At 38.7% G+C, this 20584-nt stretch overlaps 1 protein-coding gene across 5 annotated transcripts in view; it reads left to right on the forward strand.

The window, feature by feature from the left end:
• Window positions 1-20584, forward strand: part of LOC136832175 (nonsense-mediated mRNA decay factor SMG8-like) — a 169974-nt gene that overhangs the window by 56902 nt on the left and 92488 nt on the right. For all 5 annotated transcript variants that reach the window (XM_067092946.1, XM_067092940.1, XM_067092930.1 and 2 more), the window contains 4 exons: window positions 3248-3372; window positions 12117-12344; window positions 14479-14579; window positions 19998-20090. In XM_067092946.1, the coding sequence (XP_066949047.1) occupies window positions 3248-3372; window positions 12117-12344; window positions 14479-14579; window positions 19998-20090 (547 nt within the window). The remainder of the gene's footprint in view (window positions 1-3247; window positions 3373-12116; window positions 12345-14478; window positions 14580-19997; window positions 20091-20584) is intronic.

Below are 20584 nucleotides of genomic sequence, written 5' to 3' on the forward strand. Positions count from 1 at the left end.
GGATAACAACAGCACTTTTGCTTGTATTTCAACCACATACGGTAATACACAACTACCGTAGGTTATAGTACAAATGATGTTAATTAGAATAGGCTGATATATTTTTACATTATACCCTTACTCGGTATGGATAAAAGATTGGCAAGGAAATATACTGCTAAATGTATTGTGGCTGAAGCTGAGAAAACAATGTTCAAGTTGCTAATGACTATAAATTATTGTGCATTGGCAACATGGATGAAACTCGACCATAGTTAAAATTGGAGAGAAAGTATTTTAATCAAAACTACTGGGCATGAAAGAACACATTACTGCTATTTTTACGCCGATAAACGATAAATACGTAAAGCTCATATTATGATGAAATCAAGTGAAAATAGCAAATGGAATCTTGATTTTTTTACACAAAACAGATGCCCCCAAATGGCCATCGTCATCTATTAACGAAACAAATGGCTAAATTAATTTCAAAACGAGACATATTTAAGTTATATTTTGACTTAAAAGCACTTCATATAACAAAAAATAACCTTGCCCCGTATAAATAAAGTATCTAGAGATTCATTTACGCTAACTAGAATCAAGAAAAGCACTCTAAACTGAGTTAAATGCAGCAAAATAAACACCCCATAAACATTTCCAAACCAAAACATTGATTGCTATGATCGCAATTTATAATACAAAAGCAATATAACAATATATACAATATTATTGGATACAGTGAATTAAGGCATAACATCTTAAAAGATCCATGGAAAAGATGCATATTCATTTTGTTGATGTTTTTATAATATGATATGTGACTGTAGAGTAGTATAATGTATGCTACTCTACCGTACATGCCTACGATATACCATAGTGTAGGCTAAGCTAATTCTTGTTTGTTATTCAATTTCTCTTTGTATTGAATTATCATATGTCACTCTGCATGAACCTCCAGAATTAGCTGATATTAAATAATCATTATACCGTATGTATAAAGTGTACTTTATAGTGTAGGCTAGGCTACCATATATGTATACATGGTACCGAATACCCTAGCATAGGCTAGGCTATATTCGAGATGCGGTTTGGTAGTTCTTACGTTTTTTCAACAAACGATGGTTTTTTTTGGATCATAACCATCGCAAGTTGGATAATACCTGTATAAGTACTTTTAGCTTGTTTTGTATGTGTTTGAACTATCAAAATTAGGCAGTTCTTAGTGTTTTTAGAAGGGTTCTAAGTATTCGCGGGTTTTAGCTGGGGGGGGTTGGTACGCATTCCCCGCGAATACCAGGGGTTTACTGTACCAGGGAAAGTGGGCCATCATCCGTGGTTGGTGTCGTATACGGGGTATCTCCGGTTGGAGCTACTGTTCAGCTGGTCGCGGACTTCCTTGTCTTTCTTCGCTGAGAGAAGCTTCTCTCCGTTTCAGCCATAAAAGGCTACAGAGCTGCACTTGGCCTAGTCTTGTAGCTGAAGGGGGTAGATATCTCGTCTTGTTTTGAGATTTCTCTACTGATGAGAATCTTTGAGAGGTCTTGCCATCTAGGGACCTCAGGCCCCCTGCATGGGACATGACACTCGTTCTAAGGAGCCTGACTCGTGCACCTTATGAGCCTTTATGAGAGTCGTCAGACAGGGATCTGACCCTCAAGACCATCTTCCTGCTTGCCGTGGCATCGGTGAAGAGAGTAGGAGAACTTCATGGACTTTCCTTCGATGTCAAACACTTGAGGGGATGGGAATCAGTTACACCCGATTTCGTTCCATAGCGAAGACTCAGAACCCATTGGTCCCTGACACTAGGTTCGAGTCCTTCATGATCCCCTCCTTAGAGGACTTTGTTGGTAATGACCCAGACAAGATGCTACTGTGTCCTGTTAGAGTGCTGTGGCGCTATCTAAAGAAAATTCGCCATCTCTGGCCTGAGTGTCGACGACTCTTCATTAGTGCTGGCTCGACCAAGAAAGAGGTGTCCAAGAACACGATTTCTTTCTGGCTTCATGAGATGATTAGGAGAGCATACTCCGCTGCTGGAGAAGACAACACTGGTACCTTCCGCACTAGAGCTCACGGAGCCCGGAGCATTGGTCTGACCCTCGCATTCTGGAAGAACCTGTAGGTTCCTCAGGTATTGAAAGCGGGGGTGTAATCTCAACAGACCACTTTCACTTCTTTCTACCTTCAGGATATTGCTCTCAAGTCCTTGGATACCTTTTCCTTGGGACCTGTGGTGGCTGCTCAACAAGTTGTGTAGCTTACCTGGCTCCTCTAACAGGACAGGGTTGCATCTTGCCTAAGATGTGAGGTTGTGGATGTGAGAATGAATGTAGGAGTGACTGGCTTCTCCTTCTTCACTTCCCCCGGCTCTCTTCCTGCAGGCAGAGAGCGGATGTGCTGCTACTTTCTGGATCTGGCAGTCGATGCAGGTAAGTATGCACTTTGAACTTCCGTTCTACTGTATATCCTTTCAGGATTGTATGAGCTTCCATTTTATTTCCTTTCAGGATCACTCTAGCAAGGGGAGGAAGGAGACCATGACAATAAGACAAACCCAATACTTGTATTTACCTTACTGTCGCTGACTTTGTAAGGTTCATGCTAGCCTATTTTTGTATGAAATGATGTCTTCCTCATTCATACGAAAAAGCCCAGAAGTCTGACAATTGATCTCATGTTCCCTACAACCCAATTACTTTGTCAGAGGCAGGTTTTCCCTGCCTCGCTTTATCGACCAGTCTGTTCGTAGAGACTTGCTCAGATTCCTCCCTCCAACCAGTGACCAGTGAGTCTTCCTAATATAAAGGACCGATGGTTTATATATAATGTCAGAACAAATCACAATTTTTTTAAGTAAATTGTATTTTTCCTAACTATACAAACCTGAGGTCCTCTACATTACATTTTCATGTCCACCTCATGCCACCCCTCACTCTGACACCTGGGCCAAAAGGCAAATTAGAATGTTTACATCCGGGTAGGCGGGACTCCCGTTTACCGGACGGTAGTTAACTGCCTAACCACCTTGTTCAAAAGTCCAACGGCCATTTCCAGCTTCGCTGAAAGTAATTCCTAATGTAAAGGACCTAAGGTTTGTAGTTACGAAAAATACAATTTACTTTAAAAAACTGTGATTTTTTATTCATTTTTAAATGTTCAAATATCATTTTTTATTGATATCTAAAGGTCCAGATAACCCTCTTTTATTCATTTTTAAATGCTCAGAACAGTAATTTTGTTTTTTTTTTGTACATCTCTCCAGTGCCAACTCTCTATTTGCTCTTCCAAACAATCAAGCTTATGTGTATATCATGGAAGAACCACTTGAAGAAATGTCTGCTACTTCGCTCATTAGCAACACCCTTCTGAATCTCTGTAATACACAAGGTAATGTATTTCATTAAGCTTAAACGATAGACTTTTTATATGATTACTTAAAAGTTGCAGTTGCAGACCAAATAAACAAGAATAATGATGTAAGAACTTGACTTTTGTAAAGAAAGTTCGAGGCTGCCTATGTGTGTAGGGAGGTATACCAGTGAGATTGTACTCATAAACAGATTTTAGGGTTATCATTGTTAAAGCATGACCTTAACAATCATCATCATCATCATCAGTGTTCCTGTTAAATCTTCTTTTTTTTGAAATCATATTTGATATGAGTTGTTACTCTAAGAATTTATATCACTACAAACTGTGGATGGTACGTAAGATTCTTTGTCCCCAGCATCTGTGCCTTCTGCCCTTTACTTTTCATCTTTTACCTCTGTTCTCTTCTCGCTAAGTTGCGTAATTTCTTCAACACTAACTTGCTTAATTTTTTATGCTGCCCACATTTTGAAAAAATCCTCTGGGCATGCTGTCTGAGAGTAGTATTGTTAGTTAGTTATAAATAATTTGTTTAACCAGACCTCTGAACCCTTTTAGGATTCTTCTCGGGCTGGGGATGAGAGAGTAGTATTGTAACTTAGTGGTCTGTTAATAATAATAATATCAAGTATAATAATAATAATAATAACAATAATATAATAATAATAATCTTCCATTTGTGACATTTCATGGATTCCCATATACTGTATTCCAGGTTTTCATCCGTGTTCTTTTCCTAGGATTCTCTGATCTTCATGCTACTTTCAAACAAACCACTTGTCTGCATGACTGCCCTTTCCCCTTCCCTTCACATGTCAGAACAATTTTAGTATTTAAAAGCTAAGTCTAATTTCCTGCTTCTTGTCACTATTTGTATAACAACGGGTTTTATATAAGTAACTTACCAAGTAATTATATTACATAGCTAAGAGTTTCTACTTGCAAGGCAGCTTGAATTAAAAAATTCGCAGGTAACGCTTCAGAGTTTAGTGCAGGTGACTGGCCCACCCACTAACGGTAATACTAGGAACAACTTACCAGACAATCTCATTCTATTTCTGCTGGCGCTCAAGTAAACACCAAGTGTCGATGGCAGCTTTGTTCTTAAATTTGCTGGTCGGAGACTGGATTTCGGTGATGTATTATCGCTGATTTCAGGTAGCTTTCAAGCCTACAGCTTTCAGGATCAGTACAATAAACACCCCCGTATTCGTGGGGGATGTGTACCACACCCCCGCGAATAGCTGAAATCTGCGAATACTTAAAACCCCTCTAAAAACACTTAGAACTGCCTTTTTGGATAGTTCAGACACAAAATAAAAACTCTGAAAATGCTTATAACTGAGAATTTTAATAGTTTCATCACAAAAAGTGCATTTAGTCATGAAAATTATATAAAAATACAGCAATTAGTGAATATTTCTCAGTGAAAAATACTGCTAATGGCCGAATTTTCTGCGAACAATGTATATGCATGTTCCATGGAGAAATCCTCGAATAGGTGAGTTTGCGAACCATGACAACATGAATATGGGGGGTTTACTGTATTTTATTGTTTTGTTATTAAGATCTGATTCAAGTTTATCATATTTCACTACAGTAGCAAATTTGCTTTCAAACTGAGTAACTACCAGTAGAGTAATTTACCTTTACCAATTAGTGTAATAAACACTACTGAACCAGTAGTTTCAGTAATGAAATGCATTTCTACAAGTCTCAAATAATGTTTGATAGGAATTGAGATATGTCTGTATAATGGTACTCTGGGTACTTCAACTATTGTTGGTAAAGATTAACTTTCCTTTTCCTGGAAGTGTAGGGGCATATGTAGTAAGGAGAGAATTTGTGCTTTAATTTTAGTTGCTTTTTTGAGGAGAATAGCTGTGCTCGACAGACAGGAACCATACACCGAGCGACCAAAGTGTTCATCAGCTCTTGAGCTCTTAGTTCCCGAGCTACTAGCTCTACTGGTGCCCAGCTAGCCTGGCACCAACTACAGCCTGGCAACAGCTGAGAGCTCCCAGCTCCTGGCGCTGACTTCCATCCACCTGGCGCCAACTCTCTCCCCACATCAATTTTCTCTCCTTCTACTGACCCTTGTTATTTTTCTCCACTTACTCCCGTGCCTGGCTCCCTTGCTTCCTTCCCATGCCTTTGCTAGTCTTGTGTATGGGTTAACAGAAATCAACCCTGTGAATGTGAAGTGTTGTGCAGGGGAGGAGGTGATCATCCACCCCGCCAGTTCTCCTAGACCTAAATCACTGTCATACTCCCCTAAACCTGGGAGAAGTCATACTGAAAGTCCAGTGAAGGCTGGTGGGAAGTTCCCTGGGTAGTCACCCCCTCATTCGAGCCTGTTGCCAGTCCCAGGTGTCAACAGACAGCCACTGGAAAGTTGTCTTACTGGATGTGTAGTGAAGAGGGTGGCTATCCGACTCCTTCGGATCTCCTAAACCCAGTCCCTGTCAGACCCTAAACTGAGAGGAGGCATACTGTCGGTCCTTGGGAGTTCGAAGGGGTTTGCCCTGGGTAGCTGCCCCTCAGTCGAGCCTGTTGTCTGCAGTTATCGATGGACAGCCATTGGAAAGGCGTCCGTAGGTATGTGCATCCCTAGTGATACTCCAGTAGTGAATCTCAGCCATTGAAGAGGCATTGTCAGATGATTTTGCACTTCGCCTCTCTCCTGTAAATGTCTCAGGGAGCAGAAATGTACTCCACAGTCTTCCCATAACTTTTGGGACAGTTCTTGAGCATTTTGTCCCCTGAACTTCGAGTTGTGGAACGCTGGTATTTGGCGTCTACGGACCAGCAGTGTCCGTGTCCAGTAGCACCCACTAGCGATCAGTAGCACCTGACTGCCCATTAGTGCATATAGAGCTCCCAGCACCAGCTCTCATGTGTCTGGCAGCAGTCTACTAGTGTCTGGTGCCAGCCTTTCTTTTGCTTGGCACCTGTCTCTTCTAAAAACATACTGTTGTTCTTTCGTGAGCACAGTTTCCAATTAACCACCTAGCTCCGGTCTTCAAATGACCGACACTAGTCTCTGATCACCGGGTGTCTGTTTCACCATCATTAGAAGCTCCAGACGAGCCGAGTTGCTCCCTTAGTTAGTGTCTCAGAGCACTGTCCTTTGTGGACAGGGAATTTTGTGTACGAATTTATGAGCTTGTTGAAGAAAGCTATCACCTCTACTGGGATTTAGGAGTCTGACTTTGGTTTTAAGGGAGCAAGACAAGTGTTTTTTGCCTTTTCCTTCCTCTGTGCTTAGACAGACTTAGTCCTCCAGGTTGAAGCTCTTGTCAAGTTTTTGAAGTAAAGTATTTTCTTGAATGACATCTGGAGAAGGGGCTAACAAGCTAGGAGACTCAATTACCAAGAGACATCGCATCAGTTGGTCTCTTAGTCCTGTCCTATGCAGATAAGGATGATGAGTTAGTTTTTTGAGTTTTCCACTCCTTCATTGAGATTGCAAGAAGGGAACTTTGGGGCTTTTTTTCTACTGGGAGAGACATTTTCAGCCCTCTTATCTTTGCCTTCAGCCATCCACCAAGAGAATCACAGCTGCTTTCAGATGGTCCGATAATTTCTATCCCACTTGAAACTATATTGAGAGTTTTTATCCAGTTCTGAAGCCTCTGGTGCAGACTTTAAGCACCATGACATCTTTTTGGTTTCTCACAGCCTCTGGAAGACACACAGATAATGGTTGCCGTTTTTCCGCTTCCCATCGAGCGGTCAGAAGGCTATCTTCAGCTCTCAGCCTTCCTACGGGTTTCGCTGTGGTTCCATGTATCTTGTCCTCGGTCCTATTTCCTTTGGAGTGACGATATCTTCCCTCCTGAGTGTTCTTTTGTTGGAAGAACTTACTTGGGCTCCAGCAGAAGAGAAAGAGCCATGAACTCACTCACTAACGGCGCCTGTTCCCAAGCCCCTGAAATCAACTTCTGAGCTCCTGGCACCAGCTTTCTGGCACCTGGTGCCGACTCCTGGGCACCCGACGCTTGTTCCAGAGCATTCAGCACTATCTAGCCATACTGAATGTCTAATTTCTTTTCACGGGCTATTTCTTTTAGAGCTTTGTGTCTGACTGCAGAAGAAGTAGTCACACCTGGTTTTTGGTTCAAGGCCACTGCTATCCCTTGGCCAGGCTTTTGTCTCTTATGGACTTTCCAGGATTTTATAAGCGTGTCAGATATTAGTTTTAGCCACGTACAGTTCCATATGTTTCGGTCTGAACGAGGTACCATTGAGTCCATGCAAGGCTTTATTGAAAATAAGAAGTCATGCAAGGCGTTATTGAAAATAAGAAGTCGATCCTGCTCGAATGTTCATGCGTCTGTAACTGTCAAGTATCGGCAGGGTCGGCAACTAGTCGGCTTAGTTGTCTGCAAGTCTGCGCAGTGTTCTACAAGTTCGCTCGGTTGCTTGCGGAGATGAACCAAAGAGTCCTGTCTTCCATTCTCCAGAGCAATTGGGCGGATTTCTTGGAGATGTAGCCTACTTTCTTCTATGTCCACATACAGCTGAAGAGTATCTCAGACCCATCTTACAAGACAGGGCCTTCCAGTACGGAAATTTAGCCTTCGACCTGTATGGCATAAGCCTTCTCACGAGCCTGTGCTCCGCTTAATTTTGTCGTTTTTTCTGGCCATGAACATCACCCTTTTCCACAAGACGAACAGGGACGGGGAATCGTAGCCGGACTCCACTTTTGATTTTCCAAGACCTGGTTTTCAGTCGGACCTGCGGTGATGGCACTCCGAACTTAAACTTTTGGAATGGAAGTCCGTCATCATGAGACTAGTCTTAGACTGCTTCTCTCTCCTTGGTCTAGACAGGGGAGCCCACTTGGGGAACCGGGAAGTTTCTGGGAAGGATCCCTGGAAAAACGGAACCTTCACATATGTGTCAGAGAGCTGAAAGCCATTCGCTTAGGGCTTCAGTTCTTCTCAGCCCTTGCTCACTCCTAGACTGCGGTATCCATTTAGACAAGACCACAGTCCTTATGTTTCTACATTAGCCAGGAGACTCTCTTTAGCATTTTCTCCCCACCAAGCAGCGAGAGAGTTTTACTGCAGAAGATAAATTGAGTTTTTTTGGTCCAATTGGAATTTCTCACGGACAAACTTAGCCGTCAGAAACTCATTGGTACTCCCGAGTGGACATTGAATCCCCTGATCTGTCAGGTTATGTGGTATCTTTGGGGCAGGCCAACCTTGGCTGTCTGCCACCATAAGGAACCTTCTAGCATGGGCCACAGACACCATTCTGCAAGAACATTCCAACCTGGACCTCTATGGTCTTCCACCTTTCGACATGGTCAAGGAAGGTCTGAACATTTTCAGACTTGTCAGAAAGTTACACCATTCCTCGTAACCCCATTCTAAACTTTGATTAATGATTCCCGAACTTGCTGTGGTTGTTGGTGGACTCTCCAGGAATCCTTCCACTACTCATATTTTCTCAAACAACCTCACTTCTAGAGATATCACCAAGGGTAATCCGCCCTTGCTCAGACAGCCTTCGGGCTGTCCAGGTGCTTCTCAGGAAGGAGAGGTTTTCCAGCGGTGCTATAAGAGGCATTTGAAAGATGCAGACTTCATCTTCTAGCTCAGTCTACCAATCTAGTGAATGATTTTCCAAATCGGGTGTCTCAGACTCTGAGTCTCTTCTTCTGAGACACCTATGACTCAATGGCAGTATTGCCTCCTTTATCAGAGAGCTAGAATCTCCCGTATTCGTCTTTGTAGGGGTATCGAGCTATGTCTGACTCAGTACAGGTAATATGGTTGGCTTAGATACCCTGGGATTTTTTAACCAAGAACAGGGACCCTTCCATGTCCCGGAACATGGGACTTAATGGAAAAGAAGACGTTCTTGACAGCCGAAAACGGTGCTCTGGGCTCTTAGGAGCACCCACCAGTTACCGAGCTCTTACCTCACCTGACTTCCAGCTCGCCTGGTGCCAGTGCATGCCCTGAGCACCAGCTCGCCTGGTGCCAGTGCATGCCCTGAGCACCTAGGAACGCTTGCCAGCTCCCGAGTGTATAACTCCAGGCGGCCAGCTCATATGACACCGCCTGCAGCCTGGCGCCAGCTCAGAACACCCAGCTCCTGGCACCAGCTTCCGATCATCTGATGGCAACTCTCCACATCCTTGGCTATGGGGAAGAGTGGAGAGCTCTCTGTTCAGTTGGAGCTTGGTTGTTTTTGTTGTGGTACTGCACCCAGGGCAAGGGCACTTTTTGAAGTTTTGCTAGCCATCAGGTAGCTCCTTCGCTGCAAAACTTTCAGTGATGCTTTGCTAGCAATTGGACTTCTTTGCTGCAAAGCTTCCACTTAAGTAGTAGGTGTTCTTGGCTATACCGCCAAGTCGCTACAGGTTAAGTTGAGCACCAACCAGAGGCAGTTTTTTACTGCAGGCTCTCTTAATTAATAAGGAATGACAAGCATTGTATTCAGTGCTAGCAACTTTTTCTATTTCAAATTCATTACATGTCTTAATGCTTTGGAGTAGATTATGTTCATGTATCCCACCTCTTGTCGTCAATGTGGGAATCAGCTATGCAATTACTTGGTAAGTTTTTATGATAAAATAAAGTTTTATATATACTTACGAAGTAATTACGTGATTGGAGTCCTCCTCCCTCCTCTCCAATGGGCATATGGCATAAATAGAATGAGGTTGTCTTCTAAGTTGTTCCTGGTACAGGCAGTCCCCGGGTTACGACGGGTCCGGCTTACGACGTTCGGAGGTTATGACACTTTTCAGATACATTCATCAGAAATTATTTCCTGGTTTATGACGCATGTTCCAGGGTTACAACACTTCATACTCCCATCCAACGGAAGAAATATGGTTCGAAAATGGCAGAATAATAAAAATTTGGAGATTTTTTTTATGAAAAACTCAATAAAAATGCAGTTTACATCATTTTCAATACACCCAGAGCATTAAAAGTAAGGTTTTCTTAGGATTTTTGACGATTTTCGATGATTTTTCAGTTTACGATGATTTTCGGCTTATGATTCGGCGTAAGAATGGAACCCCCATCGTAAACTGGGGACTGCCTGTATTCCCATTAATGGGCGGGACAGTCACCTGCTCTAAACTTTGAAGCATTACCTGCAAATTTTTTAATTCAAGCTGCCATGCGAGTAGAAACTCTTAGCTATGTAATTACTTGGTAAGTATATATACAGTAAACCCCCTATATTTGAGGGGGATGTGTACTGCACGCCCCCACAAATAGCTAAAATCCGCGAATACTTAAAACCCCTCGAAAAACACTTAGAACTGCCTATTTTGATAGTTTAAACACAAGACAAACCCTCTAAAAATGCTTATACCTGAGTATTTTAATAGTTTTATTACAAAAAGTGCATTTAGTCATGAAAATGAGATGAAAATACAATAATTAGTGAATATTTCTCAGTGAAAAATACCGTGAATGGGTGAATTGTCCACAAATAATGGGTAGATATGTTCCACAGAGAAATCCGTGAATACGTGAGTCCGTGAATCGTGTGTCCGCGAATCGTGACAATGCGAACTTTATTTTATCATAAAAGTGTCATTTTTTTTACTATTAAATGATCTTCCTAATCCACATCACTAATGAGTTCCAGTATTTTGTCAAACTTTCCTCAACTTTCTTGCAGTTCCCCATGCCCCCTCTGTTTAGGTGTGCAACACACAAAATTAAGTAGACTTTTTAAAGGTATAATAGTTCTTTAGGCTTACGTGCTCCTGTGGATTCTGGAATATAAATTAACATGAAATGTGTTTAACAGACACTGTTTTCATGTGTAGCTATGGAAAAATTTTCTTATATAGCATAAGAAATACCTTCGATGGTACATGTTGGTGAAACAGTTAAACTATTTTGAGCCTAAGATTTAAAACAGATACTGTACATGTATTTTAGTACAATACTTTATAGCTTAAACACTGACACTGTTCTGCTTCCTGCCGCTACCATCATGAGTAATAGCATGAGCTGTGGTATTTTGAAGACATAGCAGCCTAGCCTTGTCTGTATGATAACCATCCCTACATTGTTATTAATCTGAAGGTGTTGACAATAAAAGTTCAGCTGCCCAACCACTTTTCTGCTTCAAGATGCTGTAGTTCCACTGGCAATGTCACTATCATCAATCTGAGGCCAAAGAACCATCAGTGTAGAAGCATCCAGTAAATTTCAGAGTTGTATGCATTAGTTTAACACAAATACTGAAGCCTTTGTTATACAGTGGTATGAATCGAGTCTTACACAGTACCTCATGAAGTTTAGCAGTGAATAGGGCATTTAACTTGCAGTTTTGTAACACCATTGATGTTAGTTGATGCATCAAGCTGAATGCCACATCAAATACTGTTGTTAATGAAAACTTCTCAGGCATACCCAATTTTTTCTGTATACACAGTGCTTTTTAGACCCATTCCTAGCCATCTCACCTTCTCCACTCATACCTCCTAAACAGTATAACTTTGAGCAATCACTCATATGCATGGCTGATTAATATCCATCCCTAACTATCTCATCCAGGGAAATTTATACACTATGTAGGAATACCCTGGTCTTTATAATATTCATTATCCTTGTTTAGAAAATTCTTGTTAATACTGTACATCCATTATCATAAGCTATTATATTTGCAACTTATTAATAAGCATTAATGCAAATAGCATTAAATATTTTGATAGTGCTGATACATTAAATATGCTAATAATGGGACTTTGATATATTGTTTTTTAACAGATTCTGTTTCAAGTGATTTAAGTCAGCTAACAATAGGAACTAGTAGCAAGGCTGCTAGCAATGAAGGTGGTGGAAGCCGAGGGAGTGGTCGTAGTGGAATGTCAGGTTCTTCTGGGGGATGGGACCCAGCTACTTCAACAATAACTGCTTTCTCTGATTCTTCTGTGGCAGATTCTTTAAGTGGATCTATTTTGTCTGGGGTGGCCACAGAAAGGAAACGTAACTTAGGTATGTTGTCATGTGCAGTGTTTGAATAATACATTGATATAAGTACAATATGTTTTATTCTTTTTCTTTGTGCAGAAATGAGAGTTTGTCATGATACAGACATTTCCTCAGTATTTAGAAGACTATTGTAACGGTATAAAGGTATATTAGACAAGCATAGGCTAGTTTAATGATTAAACATCCTTTATTGTTGACTAATTCCTCACCATTTCTATAAGAAAAGTTTATTTTTAAAAGTTCTTTTTTATTTGTAAAGTCAGTCGTTGAAAATATAGAATTACACTTGCCAGTGCGTTAAACAAACTTACTCTAGTTAGCTCAAAAGGTAGGTACTCTTCACCACCATGAAGATTCTTAAAATAACTGAAATCTGAAAATAGTTTTATGTGAACATTAAAAATTAAAATTAATTTCTTATATAAGAAGTCCCCAGTTATCAGTGGGGGTTCCTTTCTGACTGCTTGACCATAACCGAAAATCGCAGATTTTCGGAGCTTTTCTGGCTCTTATCGGCAGTAAAAATCGCCAATTTTCAGTAATTGGTGTCTCTGTTAGGTATGTATCAGCGCCAATACCCAATTATCGGCATCGATAAACAGAAATCAGCAATTTTCAGTGCCGAAAATTGCCGATTTTCATCACTAGACAAGCCCCATAAAACCGAATCGCTGATAACCGGGGACTGTGTATTAGGTAATGATAAGAGTGTCTCTATATAAAACATGTTAAATAATTATGCTTGCTTGGGATTTATGTATTTTTATTTGCATTTACTTTATTAATTACACAATGTGTTGTAATGCCATACTCTTTTGTCATAAGTCGTGACAGTTTTTTACATGTTGTAAGTATTCTTCTTCCAGGGGATTTATGCTTATGTTTGTCTGTTTGCTAGTAGGATTACACAAAAAAGGACTTTTGTGTCTAAGAAGTGAGTAGAATTTTGGAGAGATAGGATTAACTTTCAGGGGGTGGATTGCTAAGCCTTGGTGGAGGTTTCGAGTCTCTAGATGCTCTTTGTTTTGTTATATGCTTTTATTACATGTTTTTATTTAACTTGACTTCTGTGTCTGTCTGTTTGGGTTAAAACTTGTAACTCAATTTTTGACCTGTTCCCTTTGTCTGTTGGACTTGAAATTTTGCATGGCTACTCAATCCCAGTGACAGTACAGCCTTACATGATCAGTAGGTCAGCGGTAACCTCTAGTGACCGTATAATAACCTCTCCCTGTATCTCAGGTTTTTTATGAAACTCTTCAGATTTTTCATACCTTCTTTGACTCGGTAGAATAAATTAATAACTTTACAGGTTTTTCAAACCTTCTTTGGCTTGACAGGATATCATGTTCAATTTTTTTTAGTTACAGTCATAAATCGGTTACAATTTTTGTCAAAACTAAAAAACATAAAATAAAAAAATATAAAAAAATGTTTTAAACATGCTTTTGTTAAAATGCACTAAAAAGCAAAAAATAATTTTTGGAGACACACCAGGATTTTCTTACAATTAATCATGTCTACAAAAATAAAAGCATGGGCTCCAAACATGGAATGAAATGCTACAAGAAAAGAAATATAATTTTTTATTTCTTGTAGCATATCCTTCCATGTTTGGCACCCAGGATTTTATTTTTGTAGACATGATTAATTGTAAGAAAATCCTGGTGTGTCTCAAAAAATTATATTTCAATAAAAGCATGTTTAAAAAATTTTTTCGTAATTTTTTTCTTGCTTTGTTTCCTAGGTCACAATAAACAGATGCAAAGTCCGAAGCTTTTCTTATGTATTATATTTAACATTTATCACACAATAACTACATTTTATATGAGCAGAATTATGCCCACACCCAAGAAAACCCTTCTTCATGGCAGGGTAAATGCAGAGGATATGTAGAAAAGGTGAATGAAATGAACAGTAACAAGAACATAATTTTTCAAAATTAATTTTTTCAGTACAAACCCATAGCAGCATACAGGACAAGGTTTGTGGTTTGTAGCTGGCATAACATGAGTTTCTGCACTATAGTCTGTTTCATTCCATCTTTCCACTCATCTTCTAAAGCTGATTATATTTAATGAACATTAGTATATAGTAATCTTAACATCACACTCAGTATTGTTTTTTTTCTTTTCAGAGCATAGTTTTAATGTATTTCTGCAACAGCACATTGATCAAGCATTAGGAAAGGGTTTTGATGATAATGTTGGGAGACATTCAGGTCCAGTATTTTTTCAGGTAATTTTAATTCTTCCTTTAAGTAACCTAATTATATAAAAACTTAAATTTTGAAATGAACCTTACCTCTCCATTATATAGGTTTTACTTCTATGCCAGCAGGAATAAAAGTTATATAATGGAGAGGTAAGTATTTGAAAAATAAATCCTCTGTTTTGTAATGAGTAAAATCAAATTTGTGATTTCTGTTTGACGGATCAGTTATCATCAAGATGTGTAATTCAAATGGAAATAGGATTTTCAGTTGTTTTGTGAGTAGAGAAGGTATGCAGTATAATTAAACAAAAAATAAGTTACTGATAATCTATATAATTTACAACCTCTCTTCCTTAGGTCTTGCTTGTTGGTTAGAGTCAACAAAATTAATTCTGAATAGCCTTTGGAACCCTATTTTTCTCTCAAACATTTCATCTTTGTTATCCATCTGTCCTTGATGACTGTTGGTTGTTGATTTGTTTTAAGAAACTGTATCTGTTTTTTATTAGAAGGAAATCCATTAAACAAATTTGTTTTTAAGTAAATTTCATATTTTTGAACAAGAATTAAAAGCAGTACCTTGCTAGGACTTAATAGCCAAACAGGCTGTAAGCAAATGAGAGTAGAAATTAGCACACTTTGACTAGGATGTCACCATCAGGAAAGAGGATTTAAGATGCACAGTTGTCAGTCTCATTACTCACTACTAATGGTTGTTTGACATGTTCCATCATCTTATACTTGTTTTGAGTAATATAGCCATTGAATAATTCAAATCATGTTGAAACTCGGAATAAAAGTATGGGAGAAAGTGTTGGAGTAAGTGTTAAAAGGGTGATGATTGAAATTAACAGAGTTCATTTTTAGTTTGTCAGGAAAATTAACCCTTAAACGCTGACTGGACGTATTGTAAGTCGACTAAAATTGTCTGTCGGGTGATGAGCGGACGTACCGTACGTCTACTACAAAAAATTTCAACCTTCGGTCAACTTTGACTCGACCGAAATGGTCAAAAAACGTAATTGTAAGCTGAAACTCTTACATTCTAGTAATATTCAATCATTTACCTTCATTTTCCAACAAATTGGAAGTCTCTAGCACAATATTTCGATTTATGGTGAATTTTTGAAAAAAACTTTTTCCTTACGGCCACACGCGGTAACTCGGCCGAACATCTCAGAAATTCTTTCGTCACTTTGTCGTAATGTTTGCACAGTTTTATATTAGTTGTTACATAAAGTTTTATATATGAAAATGTGTGCAATTTCATGTAGAATACAACAAAAAATAACTCATGGTTGTAGCTTCTATCAGTTTTGAAATACTTTCATATAAATCACGATGTGCCAAAATTTCAACCTTTGATCAACTTTGACTCGACCAAAATGGTTGAAAAACGCAATTGTAAGCTAAAACTCTTACATTCTAGTAATATTCAATCATTTACCTTCATTTTGCAACAAACTGGAAGTCTCTAGCACAATATTTCTATTTATGGTGGATTTTTTAAACAAACTTTTTCCTTACGTCCACGCGGTAACTCGGCCAAACATCTCAGAAATCTTTCGTCACTTTGTCGTAATGTTTGCACCGTTTTATATTAGTCGTTACATAAAGTTTTATATATGAAAATGTGTGCAATTTCATGTAGAATACAACAAAAAATAACTCATGGTTGTAGCGCTTATCAGTTTTGAAATATTTTCATATAAATCATGATAAATAGAAAAAATTCGATCATCGGTCAACTTTAACTCGACCGAAATGGTCGAAAACTGCAATTGTAAGCTAAAACACTTACAGTCTAGTAATATTCAATCATTTACCTTCATTTTGCAACAAATGGGAAGTCTCTAGCACAATATCTCTATTTATGGTGAATTTTTGAAAAAAACTTTTTTTACATCCGCATGTTACGAATTCATGCATCATTTTGTGATAATATTTTCTCTGTGTTGCTTTGATCATGTTACAATTTGTTATATATCAAAATCATCACAATGTAGTGTACAATACAAAGAAAAAAAAATAACTCATTAGCTTTAACTTTTGCTCACAGCGCGATTTGTATACAATTATATATGAAATTTTTTTTTTTGCGCTGTCATATATTTCAATATTTATATATGATAATGATATTTTTTTTCATTTCTGATGGTTGCATACTAAACTTCAGGCAATGTCAAAAAAAGGAGCCAAAAATGAACTCTTAATCTTAAAAACTAAGCATGCTGTGATTTTTTGAAATAAACTTTTTTTCCGCTTCGGCGCTAACTCCCGAACGCTGCTGGCATACGGCAGACATTTTCGTAAATAGAGGCTCGGCGTTTAAGGGTTGATTAGAAGTGACCTTTACAATGAAGCAAGAAATTTTATGGGAGGAGTAAGAAGACTGTAATCATATGTTTATGAATCTAAACTGTTTGACCGAGTACAGACAAGCAATTAGATGGACATCATGAATGCTGGGGTTCAAATAACCTGGAGCAAGTAGTAACACTACAGTATATCATAACAAAATTTACTGAAGTCATGGAAAGGTATCTCAGAAGAATTCAAGATAAATGTTAATGTCCATCAAGGTTTAGCATGGAAACTTTTATTGTTAATTATAGAAATAGATGGCTATACTTAACCCCCAAAGTTGCTGTGATTCAACACCAGCTATGATAATGACACTCAAATGAACTGTTGCACATTCACTGTTTATGGCTTTGCCTTTTGGGAAATGGTTAGTTGTAGGCTAAGGAACTTTCCTGTTAAAAAGAGCTAGTTATAGATAAGCTTGGCAATCAAATGAGAATTCCAAATCTATTCCAGCCAAAACTAGATTGCTTCCTCTCTTTAGGTGTCCTTGTTAATCTTGCCACTGAAGGAGATCTTTCCATCTTAAGGGTACTTTATAACTCACTACAGCTACCAGTCTCCATAGATCTTGCTTAGGCATGCTCGCCAAGTGTCAGTGTGATGATCTTTGGTTAAAAGGAGAGGGAAGGAGTTACAAAGTACAAAGTACAGTACAGCTGAAACCTACCCCCAGGAGCTACTCTGCAGATGAATTGGCTTTAAAATCACAATCATTATAAAAATTCTTTAAAAAGTTTGTGGAGGAGGGGACTGACAATTAATAAAGCAAGACAGTGACTATTATAACCACAAAAGGAGAAAAGGAGTTTTAGTCTGGAAAATAGGCAAGTGGATGCTGCAAGAGAAGGTTATGGTTGAAAGCAATGAAAGTATTGAATGTAAAAAATGGTGTCTCAAGAGGCTTGGGATTGCAGATTTTAAGTGAGTGCTGTAAAGAATGTTTTTTATACCAGGCATTTAAAAAAAGAGTTAGTGATGTAGAGATGTAAGAGGAGGGTCAAGTTATGATGGGGGGTCAGGCCTTGGAGGTGGTAAAACTGGTCTCTTATCTTGGCCACTTGCTAGATTTATGAGGTCAGAATTGAGAGATTCATAAAAATGTATAAAAACTTGTAGCAAATGCCATGATTAAGTACAGACATCATTAAAATAAGAGTATTCTTGAGTAAACAAAGCAGAAATGTGTACACGAATACAGCCTGTTTCGTGGACACTCACAAAAAATGCAATTTTGAAGACTATTGGCACAATTTACCAATTTCTTGTTTTGGATATGCATTGTGATGTGTTCAGAGGCAAGAATATTAATTTAGATCTCAAAGCGTTAGATAATTTGGACAGATATTGACAAGGGGAGAGGTGCTATCTATGAACGAAGTGATATGTATGTTAGTGGCTCGACTTTGACCTTAGGGAAGGCCTAGAAAATCATGAAGACATGGCATGGAAGAGGATATGCACTTGATGTGATTACAGGCAGAAGTACACTAGGAAGAGTGGAGAGAACTTTTCAAGTGTCTTACTCTAAAAAGGGGAACCTGATGTGAAATTGTTAATGATGATTTTAATGAAAAATTCAGCCTGTTAGCGAATGCTACAATGTTGTCAGTCCCCCTAGATCTCTTATTTTGTGCCTCTGTAAAGCTATGGTTTTTTGTACTCTGCTTTCAGTGCTATTTCAGTTGTTTGCTTAACACCATGACAGTCACTTGCTTTGCAGAGCACAACATAAAACACCTGTACACAATGGCAGCAGTACTGTACGAGAGAGTTGCTAGGCACCAGTGTTTACAGTAGAAGGCAGCCATTCAGCCACCCCATGTGAAGTAGAGGGCAGTGTGATTTTTACAGTAATTAAGTTATAAGTAAACAATTGACTTGTGTTTAAGAGTGTTTGTATTATCCAAAATTTGTTTTAAGGTTCTTGTGTTGGTATCCCTATGCTATTGAATTGAATAAGGCCCCACAGATTGAACTGTTCTGAGCTTTGTACTCCAGTGGGGAATTAGTGCCGTTAGTGCACTTCTCATGGTTAACTGTAGGAATTACTAAAGTTTGTTTGCAGCATCCCTTCAGCCCCTAACTGTAAACACTTTTTAGCCTTTTACTTTACCTTCATTCTTACTTCCTTTCCTCTGTCTTGCTGTCCAGCCACTCCATCTTTTCACTGTTTTCAGTGTTGAATGGCTGAAAGAGCCCAAGTGCTTGGCTTTATAGCCAGATTATCATGAATCAAAAGAATCAATCTAAGTTTTTTACCTTAGTGATATCACTACGTTTCTCCTTTTGCTTAGGAAAGTGATCTCTTGGGCCTGTAGGTTAATGCCATTGTATGGTTTGACTCTTACAAAGGTTGTGAAGGAACTGAAGTTTACATCTTATGAAATATATTTTGAAAGCAGTGCACCTGTCGCTAAGGGTGTTATTGCAAGATGCAGATGGTGTTAGTCATTCCTCTTTGTTTTACCTGAAGGATGTAACATGGCAATAGCAAGTAAGCTGCTGGTTTACTGGTTCCATTGATTTCATCTTGCTCTAACATAAAGCACCCTTCTAGCAAACCAGTCAACAACCACTTATTAAATCACAGATGTATGGTGAATAGACTTGCAGATGACTCTACATAGGTCTTGTAGGTGACAGACAACAGCTTCAAACTTCGAGAAAATGTTCCACATATCTATGGAGATTGTATAATAATTAACCCAAATAGATACCAGAGACTTGCAGTAGGTTACTAGTATCAAATACCAACTTGATATCCAGTCGAATGGAGAAGTGAAAACTTTTGATAGATGAGATTGGAGTGTTTCATCCAACTTCAGATTACTACTTGACTTATTTTGTCTAGCAATTGGGCACTCAGTCTGACCAACCAAACATTTTGATGAGAACAATTTTGTTTTTAATTTTTTGTGTTCATACTGACAAGGTGTCAATTTTCCTTTACACAAGGGAGCTGAGGATAGTGCATTTGTAAAACCATTCTGTGTATGTAGAGTACAATTTCCCTTTTGCCCTAATATACTTCAAAGACAGTCTCATAATGTATTTAATTTCTCTTTTTGCTTCAAGGTACCGAAAGCCACAGTCTGGTTTGATGCTGTTAATCGCATTTTCAGATTCTTTATGAATGATCCATCAGAAAAGGACACAAAAGCCAAACAGGTAAGAAATTCTATCATGTGAATGAAGATTTTTGCAGGTTGTAGTTCTTAGAAATTATTTATTTCTTAATTGTAAAATTAGTATATCGCAGGGGCTAGAGATGTATGTTTATTGGGTACTAATAGAGGTTCACTAAGTTTTGAGCCTTGTAACTAGTATTCAGTCTATGAAATAGTGTACTGGTATAACCCTAGGATCCCTTTGTAACATGTGAAATCAACATCATCATCATCATACATGTTTTTATGTCTGCTTTTCCCTTCTTGGACTTAGAATGAGTTCTTTCCATTCCTCTCTGTCTTGTACTTTTTCTGCCTAAACTCCCATCAGGTCAACGCCTTCATCTATCCCCTTTTTCTATGATTTCCTTGGCATTCCCACAAATTGTCTTCCTTTTACTAACATGAATGCTGCTTTTCTAACCAACTGTTCATTGTCCCTTCTCATTATACATCCAAGCCATCTAAACTTTTTAGGTCTGTTTTTTTTTTTTT

The sequence above is a fragment of the Macrobrachium rosenbergii genome, chromosome 4 (assembly GCF_040412425.1).
Source record: "Macrobrachium rosenbergii isolate ZJJX-2024 chromosome 4, ASM4041242v1, whole genome shotgun sequence".
NCBI classification, from domain to species: Eukaryota; Metazoa; Arthropoda; class Malacostraca; order Decapoda; family Palaemonidae; genus Macrobrachium; species Macrobrachium rosenbergii.